General features: G+C 38.6%; 1 protein-coding gene across 6 annotated transcripts in view; it reads right to left on the reverse strand.

Annotated features, from left to right (window-relative positions):
• Dync2h1 (dynein cytoplasmic 2 heavy chain 1) overlaps nt 1-13106 on the reverse strand; it is a 223121-nt gene that overhangs the window by 88134 nt on the left and 121881 nt on the right. For all 6 annotated transcript variants that reach the window (XR_010054024.1, NM_023024.2, XM_063266106.1 and 3 more), the window contains 5 exons: nt 11700-11863; nt 8250-8369; nt 7626-7760; nt 5132-5275; nt 182-271 (listed from right to left, as the gene is read on the reverse strand). Coding sequence is in view for 5 of the 6 variants with exons in the window: in NM_023024.2 (NP_075413.2) it covers nt 182-271; nt 5132-5275; nt 7626-7760; nt 8250-8369; nt 11700-11863 (653 nt within the window). In the remaining variant the exon portion in view is untranslated. The remainder of the gene's footprint in view (nt 1-181; nt 272-5131; nt 5276-7625; nt 7761-8249; nt 8370-11699; nt 11864-13106) is intronic.

A 13106-nucleotide genomic window follows, 5' to 3' on the forward strand; every position in this document is an offset into this window, starting at 1 on the left:
AAGGCAGCTGCCTAGCGACAAGGATCCTTTCCTCTCCTTGTCTTTTTCTTCTCCACTACATGTTGGTATGTGGTCAGTGATTAATTGTGTCCATTTCAATACCTTCTGAATACATAAGCAGCTATGAACTTTGGTTTGTAAGACAGGACTCAAGAGTAGCTTATATCCTATGAATCCTTACCTTAAACAGGCATCTGCATATATATTCATAAACCATATGTTTCAATGAATTCACGAGACACTGGATTCTTTGTTCTGTACTTTCAGAGTCCTGTAGATCAGAATTTGGAAAATCCATTAATTTTAAATTAAAATTTTAAAAATATTTAGATATTTTATAGTTGTGCCACTTTTAAAAATTATTCTCCAGGCTGGGTGGTGGGGGTACGTGCCTTTAATCTCAGCACTCAGGAGGCAGAGGCAGAGGACCTCTGAGTTCAAGGCCAGCCTGCTGTTCCAGGATAGCCAGAGCTACAGAGAGAAACCCTGTCTTGAAAAATAACAACAAAAACAAAATAAAGACAAAAATAAAACAAAATCAAAACAACAAAAAAAAATCTTTAGACTAAAAGCTGGTTCTGAAAAAAAAAACTTATCCATAAACCTCAAGGAATTAATTAAGTGCATTAAACTTGTACCCCAATAAAGTATTTTATATTATGTATTTCCTTAAATATATAAATATAAACTTTTAATAAATAAAAATTACAATCAATTTCTAATAGGAAAAAATAATAATGAAAATATCAAAATTCCCAATGGTACTAGTTCATTACAGCATTAAAAATACAACTACTTTCAATATGAGGTAAGGCTATTTAAAGTACCTGAATTTTAATACCAATGCAGCTTATAGTTACACTGTTTCCCACTTCAATTTGACAGTAGAACCAAGACTGCCAGGTGAGATAAGAATGAAATATTCAGTTTTAAAGTGGTAGAATAAAAATCCCACACCTCCAGTACTCAGACTAACTTGAAAATTCTGTTCTATATAACTGTCAAAATGTTATTATATTATCAATTGTTATTTCCATTGATTTAGAAAAACTAGGAACATAAAGATGGGTAAAGGAGCTTCCTGCTGAGTCTTTCACAGTGGAAGGAGAGAACAACTCCTGAGTGTAATCTATAAATACACAGGCATGTGTGTGCACGTGTACACACATACATGTGCACACACAAACGTACAATATATGTATATACTAAAAAAAGATGTAAATTAAAGAAAGGGGGCTGATTGGCTAGAAACAAGAAGCGAGCTAAAAGTTCTACATTTTACCCCGAGGATCATTTAAAGAATAAATACATGTCTCTGAGAGAGCAGCTGAGCGTCCATCATGTTAAAACAACACAATGAGACATGCAGTTGTTGTTGGCTTCAACACAGACTGAAAGGCTCATGGAAAGAGTCAACCCACCAACCACATGTATTTCTGACGGATACGTAGTCAGTACAGAGAAAAAGGCTTATTAATGTGTATTTATGCTTAGCAATCCAACTCTAAGAATTTAAGGAAAAATTAGGCATACAAATTAGAGTAGGTACCTATATATCTTTTTTTTTCCATAGCAAACAAATTTATTCTTTCATTCTGCAACCAATGAGACTTTCCAAGAGGGTAAGTGATTCCTTGCCAACATTTAACCGATGGTACCTATATATCTTAAGGACTGTTCTTAGGTATAACACCACAGTTCTTCAATAATCTTGCCATGATGTGGTGTCCATTTGCTTGTTTTCAATCTAGACAGACCTTTATTATTTAAGTCAATACATGTCTGCAGAAATGATATTGACTTAAGACTGGCTTCATCTGTCTTACTGGCTGGAATATATTATTTGGTGACCCAAGGTGTCATGTAAGAAGTTCATCTACTCCGAGCTGAGAGTAACTCAACCCTGCCATAGTGGTTGTTAACTACCATGTGTTAAGTCTTCTCCCTTAGATACCCAACAGGCAAATCAGGTACCCATCTGCACCCAAGCCATACACTCAAGTTCCAGCTGAGCTCTGAGACCCATGGAACACATCCCTGTGTCCTAACCAAATCCCTAGTTAGTGAGACACTGTTTAACAAACTTTCCCCAGGAAAGCAAGTTTGCTAAAGCAGTGAGGTACTACGCTTTATTATCTGGACAATGCTTCACCCACCAGGCTATGGCTCAGGTGTTGCATGACTACATAGGTAATTAATTACCTTCATAAACACTTGTGAATTACTGCTGTTTTGGGATCATTTATTATTTATTAACTTTTCTTGGAACATAAAATGTTCCTTTGCTTCCAAATAATACTAAAAGTTTGTCAAGAATATAAAATGGAGTTAAAGAAATGGTCTCTTTTGGTTCATAACCTCTATTAGTTTCACAACAACCAGATGTCCCACAACAAAAGAATGGATACAGAAGATGTGGTTCATTTGCACAGTAGAGTACTACTCAGCTATCAAGAATGAGGACATCTGGGCTGGAGAGATGGCTCAATGGTTAAGAGCACCCGACTACTCTTCCAGAGGTCCTGAGTTCAATTCCCAGCAACCACATGGTGGCTCACAACCATCTGTAATGGGATCCGATGCCCTTTTCTGGTGTGTCTGAAGACAGCTACAGTGTACTTATATATAATAAATAAATAAATCTAAAAAAAAAAAATGAGGACATCCTGAGTTTTGCAGGCAAATGAATGGAACTAGAAAATATCATCCTGAGTGAGGTAACTCAGACCCAAAAGGACAGGCACAGTATGTTCTCACTAATAAGTGGATATTAACCAATAAAATAAAATAAAATAAAATAAAATAAAATAAAATGAAATAAAATAAAATAAAGAATGTCAAGATACAGTCCACGGAACTCAAAAAGGTCAATGAGCTAAAGGGCCCAAGTGAGGACGCCTCAGTTCCACTTGAGAGGGAGAAGACAGCAACCACAAGTGGGGAGGAAGAGAGGGACAGGGGAAGAAAAGAGAATGGGGGTGGGGAGAGAGGGGAACATGATCTGGTATTGGGTGAGGGAAAAGGACTGAAGCCCTGAGGACCAGCAGAAAGAATGGAAACAGGCAACCTCGGGAGGAAGGAAGTTGGGAGAACCGTCTAGAATGTACCAGAGACCTGGGAAATGAGACACTCTCAGGACTCAAAAGGGGGGGAACCCTAAATGAAAGACCCTATAGTGGGGAGAGGAAACTTATTGAAGTTCTACCTCCAGCAGAAATACAGGGCATCAAGTAAGGGATGGGGTTGCTATTCCACAGCCAAAGTTCTGACCCATAATTCTTCCTGTCTAAAAGAAATGCAGGGATGGAAATGGAGAAAAGCCTGGGGAAAAGAAAGTCCAGCAACAGGCCCAAAGTGGGATCCAACTCAAGGGGAGGTCCCAGGACCTGACACCATTACTGAGGCTATGGGGCACTCACAAAAAGGGACCTCCAAAAGACCCAACAAGTAGCTGAAAGAGTCAGATTCAGATATTTACACCTAACCAACGAACAGAAGCTGCTGATCCCACTGGTTGAATTAGGGAAAAGTTGGAGGAAGCTGAGGAGGAGGGCGACCCTGTAGGAGGACCAGCAGTCTCAGTTAACCTGGACCCCTGAGATCTCTCAGACACTGGATCACCAACCTGGCAGCATACACCAGCTGAGATGAGGCCCCCAACACACATGCAGCAGAGGGCTCCCTGGTCTTGGTTCAGAGAAGATGCACCTAACCCTCAAGAGACTGGAGGCCCCAGGAAGTTTAGAGGTCTGGTGGGGAGGTGGGAGGGACATCCTTGTGGAGACAGGATTAGGGGGAGTGTGGAGGAGAAGCAGGGAGGAGGTATGGGACATGGAACTCTCAAGGGGGAGGGGGGAGCAATTGGGAGGGGAATAATATCTGGAATGTAAAAATAAATGAAAAATAAATAAAAATAAATAAGAAATGGTCTCTTTTAAATGTGGTTTAAAAGTGTTATCTGTGATTTATAATAGCCAGAAGCTGGAAAGAACCCAGATGCCCTTCAACAGAGGAATGGATACAGAAAATGTGGTACATCTACACAATGGAATATTACTCAGCTACCAAAAACAATGACTTTATGAAATTCATAGGCAAATGGATGGAACTGAAAAATATCATCCTGAGTGAGGTAACCCAATCACAGAAAAACACACATGGTATGCACTCATTGATAAGTGGATATTAGCCCAAATGCTCGAATTACCCTAGATGCACAGAACACATAAAAATCACGAAGGATGACCAAAATGTGAATGCTTCACTACTTCTTTAAAAGGGGAACAAGAATACCCTTGGCAGGGAAGAGAGAGGCAAAGTTTAGAACAGACACAGAAGGAACACCCATTCAGAGCCTGCCCCACATGTGGCCCATACATATATAGCCACCAAACTAGATAAGAAGGATGAAGCAAAGAAGTGCAGGCTGACAGGAACTGGATGTAGATCTCTCCTGAGAGACATAGCCAGAATACAGCAAATACATAGGCGAATGCCATCATTAAACCACTGAACTGAGAACGGGACCCCCGTTGAAGGAATCAGAGAAAGGACTGAAAGAGCTTGAAGGGACTCGAGACCCCATATGTACAATAATGCCAAGCAACCAGAGCTTCCAGGGACTAAGCCAATACCTAAAGACTATACATGGACTGACCCTGGACTCTGACCTCATAGGTAGCAATGAATATCCTAGTAAGAGCACCAGTGGAAGGGGAAGCCCTGGGTCCTGCTAAGACTGAACCATCAGTGAATGGGATTGTTGGGGGAGGGCGGTAAGGGGGGGAGGATGGGGAGGAGAACACTTATAGAGAAGAGGAGAGGGAGAGGGAGGGGGGGGATGTTGGCCCAGAAACTGGGAAAGGGAATAACAATCAAAATGTAAATAAGAAACACCCAAGTTAATAAAGATGAAAAAAAAAGAAACATTAGAAAATGAAAAAAAATATATTGTATTCCATAAATATTTACTACTTTTCAATTAAATTTACCACTGTTTTTAATTGAAAAAAAAAGTGTTATCTGTGATCCTCTGAAATATAAGTCATAAAAGCTATCTTAAAAATGTGTTACTATAAGTTCAATATTTAAGTGACCCTGTTTAATGCCTCTAGTATACCCAACAACTTACCTGCTTGTTCTGCAGAGCTCGTTGAAAAAGTCGGAGAAAAGAAGCCAAACTGAAACGGTACATGTTATTAATCTTGGACAAGTCGGAGATGATGAAGTACATCTTGCTGGCACTCTCAGCCAGAGGCAGGTAGGCATCACGCTCCTGTGGATCATTAGTGCAGAGGAAAGGGATCACCTGTCAACAGTGCTTTACTGCCACCTACAGACACTGTCCACACACCTAGCCACAGACAATGCCATAACCAAAATGAAGAACTGCTCTAAGAAATAGCGTACTTATTTATAAAAAGTCATTCGTCAGTTTTGTACAAATACATCTTCACTTACCCAGGGTTCTATAAAAAAATTACATAGAAAGTGTTCTGGAAGCTGGAAAGCCCAAGGTTAAGGCACCAACAAATTTGGGGGCTACTGGAGCCCTAGTTTTTTGTTCCTGGAGATAGGACATTTTTGGCCCTTAAATAATTGCAAGCAAGCAAGTTTCCTCTGTCCTCTTTCCCAAAACACTGGAACCTTCCTGCTGACTTAGGAGACCTTCACCTCATGACTAGTCCTACCTCATCAGAGACTAGATGTCTACATATAAATTTAGGAGTGAGGCTTTTTTCTAAGTCTCACATGGTAGAAACACAACTATTTGATGCATTGGTCTTGGTCAAAATCAAGAGTATTTGGAGCAAGAAGAAATGGAATAGTTAGCAAGTGGTTTCAACAGAGCTATCTTCCAATCATACAGAGTAGTAACAGGTAAGTGTAAAGTGTGAACAAGAGTAGGAAAGTACTGGAAAGAGAAAGCAGAACAATCGTTGAGGAGAACAGATATAACTCAGGAACACCAGGGAGTCAAAGGTCAGGCTGCTGCCTGGAAACCCACAATGGTATTAACTCTGGCTATCTGAGTTTCCAGCAAAGCTCAGTTATACTGTGCAGGAGAAAAAATAATTCATGTTACACTGATGTGGTTTGGAGCTTCCCTAAAGGAATATTAAAGCACAGGAAAGATTCTGAGCTACTGTAAGAAACTGGTTCAAATCCTTACATTCACAGGGTCTACTCTAATAGGGAAAGAACATTTTAAAAGAAATAGTGTGTAACTCAATTAGTATATTTAACTTGTCTTAAGAAAACGTCTGCTGGGTATAGTGGCTCATCCTTGTCATCCTAGCACTCAGGAAGCTGGAAGGGGAAGATTGTTGCAAGTCCAAAGCCAGCTGGGCTCAAACCCAGTTAAGACTTGTTATGTCTATGCTTGGTTGTCAACTTGACTATATCTGGAATGAACTACAACCCAGAAATGGATGGAAGGCACACATGAAATTTCTAGGTTTGAGACTCTGCTTGGTTTGAAGTGGGTGAATCCATTTCTAGTTCTGACTTTTGAAGAAGGAAGATATACTTCATCCAGATTTTGAGTCAGAAAGACATAAGCCTCTGACCCAAATCTTGAGGAGGGGAGATATACCTTTAATATGGGCCACACCTTCTGCTGGAAGTCTACATAAGGACATCATGGAAGCTACTTCTTGTGAATTCCAGCTGAGACACCCAGCCTTGTGGGATTCAGCAACTACTAGATTCTCGAACTTTCCACACCTGGATTAGCTGGACTACAGTTAGTAAAAAAAGTATGATATATACTTTTTTTTTCCATAAATTCGGTGACTCTACAGAACCCTGACTAATACAGACTATAGTCTAGGACCCTGACTAAAAATATGAAAGGAAGAAAGGAAGGAAGGAAGGAAGGAAGGAAGGAAGGAAGGAAGGAAGGAAGGAAGGAAGGAAAGAAGGAAAGAAGGAAGGAAGGAAGGAAGGAAAAATGGTAGCACAGTTTAGATTTATAATATCCATGAAAGTCTTCATGTTAAAGGCTTTCCTAAACTAAAGCCCACAGTGCTATCAGGCAGTGGAGGGGTCTCAGTCTCTTGAATGGAGTGCCTGCAGAGGACTGACTTTCTGATCCTTGTTCCTCTCTCCCTGACTCCCTTTCTCCTCAGTCCTCTCTCTGTCTCTGTCTCTGTCTGAGACATGTTGTACCATGATAGGCTTCCTTGACACAGCCCCCAAAGCAATGAGGTAACTGGCCTTAAGCTCCAATACCCCAAACTGTGAGCCCAAATAAAGCTTTTATTATAAGTTGATTTCTCTCAACTTATATTATTCAATTTATTCAAGCAGTAGACTGCTGACTGATATGAATAGCAGAGATCTTTGCTCACAGTCCTTTTCACTTTTACCCTGAAGCACACTTCTACCTTAAGTAACAATGTGGCATAGCATCCCACCATGCTGATAGAGCAGTTGACTTTACTCAGTGCGGTGGCAGCTTATGGCTGCCCTCAAACAAGACTCACATCTCAGGCTCTCTTATTCTTAAATGGCTTTCATTCTTGGCAAAAACATTCCCTTGAAGATCTGACTGCACATGTTCTATCAAATTCACACAAGTAATTAAGAATAGCTGACAAAATCATAGGAAAGGAAATAATTACCTGATCAAGGGAAATCTGGAGTTTGTAAGATTCTTTAAGTGAGTCTTGAATAAGAGCACTGCTTGCTTTTGTCTGATTCAAAGATTCAATCAAATCCTTATTTTCCAAAATATTGCCTTGAGATGTGGCAAGTGTCTGCAAGGAGAAATTAATAATCAAAGTAATTACAAAATTAAAATAATCAATTAAAGGAAGTTCATATTAACTGCTGATGTGGTGATAATATTTTTAAAAGAATTACAACATTCTATAGCCTTTCTATATCAAAAAAAAAGCATGGTTTATGTTTATCAACATAATAACCAAAAGTAAATAGTATGAATACAGTCATAATTTTATATTAATTTTAGTGCCTTTGGAAATTCCAAGTAAAAAATGAATAATGAAACAATGCAATAAAAAGAACTTAATAGTTTAGAACAATTTGTCTTAATTATAGCTATAATTATAATTATAAACTTTAGACCTTTATTCTGACAGAGAAATTCGTGTTTTCTCTTGGAATTTTTACTTTAATATACTAGTATAACTTTGGAAAAATCACAAGCATTTTGAAGATGACACTTGCAGCATGTATTTGATAAAGAAGGAAGCAATATGGAAACCATTCTGAAAGCTTGTCACCTCTAACAGAGACTCCTCAAGTCTAGCCAGCTGTATTTTCTTATCTTCTTCCTGCTGTAATAGTTTTGTTTTCTGCTCTTCTAGGTCAGGTTTTTCATGCTGAATGGTTAAAGCTAAAAGCTTAAAAGAGAAAAGCAAAAAACATAATTCCAGCAATGATCTTTTAAAACAGCATAATACTTCTCCTGATCAGGCCTTAGAAATGAGTAAGTCCCATGGTATTGTAATAAGTGTGACGTCATTTGATTCTTTCTAATTCAGTACAGGACACTCCAATGTCTGTTTTGATAAGGAACAGAAAGTGGATGCTTCTCTTGTTCTCTCTTACTCTTCACCTCTTCCCCTTTGTCTCTTCTCTCCTCCCCAGTCCTTCCCCCCGCCCACCCCGCTTCTCCCCATGTGCGCATGGCCTCTACTCCTCTCCTTCTCTACTCTTTTTCTTTTCTCTTTCTCATCCCTCTCCCTTGTCTCATCCTTTCATTAAACCTCTCATGTGGGGAAAAAAAAAATGGATGCTTAAGACTCATTACAATGTTAAATGTGTGAAAATCACAGCATTTCCTATGTATGAAAAATTTCACTCTACAGTTAGATTAAAATATAAAAAGTATAAAAATGTATTAGCTGCTGATATAAACATTTAACTTAAGATATGGGAAATATTAAAATATTATATTATCAGATTCTATAAGATAGCTCAGCACATGAACCAGTTCTAGTGACCTGGCTTGACCTTCAGAATCTGTATGTTGGGAGGAGAAACTGTAAAGGTCCAAGAGTTGCCAAAGAATAACACCCCAGACTGAAACTGTATGCAGAAGCAGAGTGTTTACACTGTATGCAGAAGCAGAGTGTCTAAACTGTATGCAGAAGCAGTGTTCACACTGTATGCAGAAGCAGAGTGTCTAAACTGTATGCAGAAGCAGAGTGTCTAAACTGTATGCAGAAGCAGAGTGTGTAAACTGTATGCAGAAGCAGAGTGTTTAAACTGTATGCAGAAGCAGAGTGTGTAAACTGTATGCAGAAGCAGAGTGTGTAAACTGTATGCAGAAGCAGAGTGTCTAAACTGTATGCAGAAGCAGTGTTTACACTGTATGCAGAAGCAGAGTGTGTAAACTGTATGCAGAAGCAGAGTGTCTAAACTGTATGCAGAAGCAGAGTGTCTAAACTGTATGCAGAAGCAGAGTGTCTAAACTGTATGCAGAAGCAGAGTGTCTAAACTGTATGCAGAAGCAGAGTGTTTACACTGTATGCAGAAGCAGAGTGTTTACACTGTATGCAGAAGCAGTGTTTACACTGTATGCAGAAGCAGAGTGTTTACACTGTATGCAGAAGCAGAGTGTGTAAACTGTATGCAGAAGCAGAGTGTTTAAACTGTATGCAGAAGCAGAGTGTCTAAACTGTATGCAGAATCGGAGTGTCTAAACTGTATGCAGAAGCAGAGTGTCTAAACTGTATGCAGAAGCAGAGTGTCTAAACTGTATGCAGAAGCAGAGTGTTTACACTGTATGCAGAAGCAGAGTGTGTAAACTGTATGCAGAAGCAGAGTGTTTAAACTGTATGCAGAAGCAGAGTGTCTAAACTGTATGCAGAAGCAGAGTGTTTAAACTGTATGCAGAAGCAGAGTGTTTAAACTGTATGCAGAAGCAGAGTGTGTAAACTGTATGCAGAAGCAGAGTGTTTAAACTGTATGCAGAAGCAGAGTGTGTAAACTGTATGCAGAAGCAGAGTGTGTAAACTGTATGCAAAAGCAGAGTGTTTACACTGTATGCAGAAGCAGAGTGTTTACACTGTATGCAGAAGCAGAGTGTGTAAACTGTATGCAGAAGCAGAGTGTTTACACTGTATGCAGAAGCAGAGTGTTTAAACTGTATGCAGAAGCAGAGTGTTTACTCTGAGGAAATCTAGCATGCCAGAGTCTAGCAGTCATCCAAATGGAGACCTGCAGGCAAGCTTCAGGCTCAGTTCAAAGCCAATGAGAGGATCCAGAGAAGAACAGACCTCCACCCTGATTGACTGACTCTATCTCTAGGGGTACAGGTGTCCTAGGAATTGGCTAGGGCTCTGGGGGACCTACCAGAACCATTGCTGACTAACTATTCTTGGCTTGGGCCATATAGCAGGGCAGCTTCTGATTGGCTGCCTACAAGCTGTTTTTCCTGTACTGGTTTGTTCAGCTCTGGGAAACAGAAACTTAGGCCTAGTCTTCTGACCTGGCATTTTGTAGCATGTCATGAAGTCAGTCTGGCTCAAACCTCTCAAAACAACTTCAAGTTGTCCTGTGACCTGAACATACACATCATGGACCACACATAACAACACACACACACACACACACACACACACACACACACACACACACACACACACACAAATGTATTTCAAAAATTATTACATCATCTAAACAGCACTGAAATAACATTTCCCACTGACTAAAATTATTTGTTGCAAAAGTCATACTAGTATCTAATACTAAGTCAAACGGGACAGCCATGCTGGGATAATCTCCATTGGCACTTGTCTTAAGAAGTCTTGCACTGCTCCACCATCAACCAAAGTAGGCTTTCAAATCAAAGAAGCAATTTTGTCAATTAATTCTGAGTAACTTGAAATATTGATATTTAAGAGCTATAACTCCAAGTATGTAATTCATAAACAATACTCAGGAAGCCTTATAGTATGAGAAAAGAATACCTTGAAACAGCAGCTTTTAAACTGCAATAAAAAAGTAAAAGATCTACCTGCTATAATGGAAGCAAAAGAGGAAGATGAATACCATTAAACGAGTTACATAAAAACGATGGTACTCAAAAATCAATACAGATCTCTTTCCAGACAAAAAGCTAAGAATATATTCATAAAAGTTTGTAAACTTAAAAAAATCATTTGTAAACTCAAACCTTAATTCTAAACTGTAATGAGTCAGACAGAGAAAAATGAACTCAAAGACACATAGCGTTCAGTGGTTGACACTGGTTGACATGAATATGAAAGTGAGCAGAAAGGGGCATTTGGCAAGGATCGAAGGGAGAAAGGGAAGAGGAAAATGATCATTAAAATCTCGAAAACTAACTAAAAATATCCTCTGTTAAAAAAAAATAACATACTAGCTCAGGAATCAGAGCCTCTTGCCTACATCAAATTACTGCATTTTTTAAGCTTTCTTAATTGGAATTTTAAATCTCATCTTATCTCTGTGAACTGCCTATCATGCAAGTTTTACCAAATGTAATAGTAATAGCCTATAAAATAAGTTATATCAGAGGAACCAGTAATATGAACAAAAACTAGAAATCTAACAAAGGATAAAATAAACCTGAATGCTTCACTTCCACAGATACTGTCCAAATCCTAATTTTCAAATCCTATTTTCAAAGTCCTTACAAGCTAAACAATCTACTCATAGCAAACAGCTCTGCAAGTTTCTGCTGGTCTGTCCAGCCCACACACCTGTCCTCGCAGTCCACTTCTTGTTGTAGTAAAGTTCACCTCAGTCACGATGGATGCAGCATCCGGTGGGATGAAAGGATTTGGATTTCTTGTTGACAAGAAAAGGCGGAAATCTTCATTGTAGTCAATGATCTTGTCACCTATTTGTACCACATACCGAGGTCCTGTCAAACACACACACAGTTAGTTGGTCAGCTTGAATCTTCTGTATCTTCTGACATAAATATTAAAAACTGTTTCCAAGCATTCCTACATAAAGACTTTAAAAAATCAACTATATGGCAGCTTTCAAAGACAATCAAAGATAAACACATTAACTTTCAAAAGCTACATTTTACTGAAAGCAGGTTTTGTGTTTAAACACTTTAGCCATACATACACACAACGCATCATCCCTCCTTTGGGACTTGCACTATTCCCTAGAGTTCCCAGAGAGCATCAAACAGCCTCTGCAGGCTCTGACTCAGAGATCACAAACTTTAACACAGTGAAGAAGACTTCAAAACTGGACTACTCAGAAAACTCCTAAATGCTCAATTATCACTTCCGTTGCTCAAATAACATTAACTCAATCCTGGGATACAGAAGTAACAATGGCATACCTACTTATAATGGGTATTAACTGTTCATATTCCAAGTTTTTCCAAAATAGTTGTTTATAGATGTCAAAGTAGACACTCTTGATGAGGTATCATTCCCAGTTTCAAAATTATTTAGTTGAGTAGCAAATTGGGGGATGAATGTGTTTCAAATATATTGTACATATCTATGAAACTGTTGAATAATAACTAAAAGTACTTTTAAAAAAGAAAAGATAGTAAAATGAATAATGTATATAAGTTTTTTTAAAAGGTATTTATTGTGCTAGTACTTTAGATATAATACAATGAAAGTCAAGGAATACTCAAAGTTTGAGTAATCCCTTAGATAAAATAAAATAAAAAATCAAGAAATATACAAATTTGAATAGTCATAAAGATAGCCATTATCTATAAAATGAAAAGATGACAGGAAGACCTGTGGGAAAATATTTGCAAAACATTTTCAAGACAACATACAACATTTATAAAGAACTCTTAAAAATGAATAGCAGAAAAGCAGAACACCCAATTAAAATTGGAATAGTACCTTAATAACATTTCTCAAAAGAAGACATTAAAATTGCCAATGACGAATGAAATATGCTCAACATTATTAGGTAAATGCAAATGGAAACTACTGTATCACTTCACATAATCAGTGGTTTAGTCTATTGTGAACTAAGTCTCTAAGTAGACTACTACAGGATGGGAGACCTTGAAAATGGGACCATGGCAAAGGAAGCAGGTCACATGATTGTGCCACCGTGGAATGGATTTGATCCTAGCTACTACTCTCTGCTTCCTGCGTACCAACCAGCACTGAACG

This window comes from Rattus norvegicus, chromosome 8 (genome assembly GCF_036323735.1).
Source record: "Rattus norvegicus strain BN/NHsdMcwi chromosome 8, GRCr8, whole genome shotgun sequence".
NCBI lineage: Eukaryota > Metazoa > Chordata > Mammalia > Rodentia > Muridae > Rattus > Rattus norvegicus.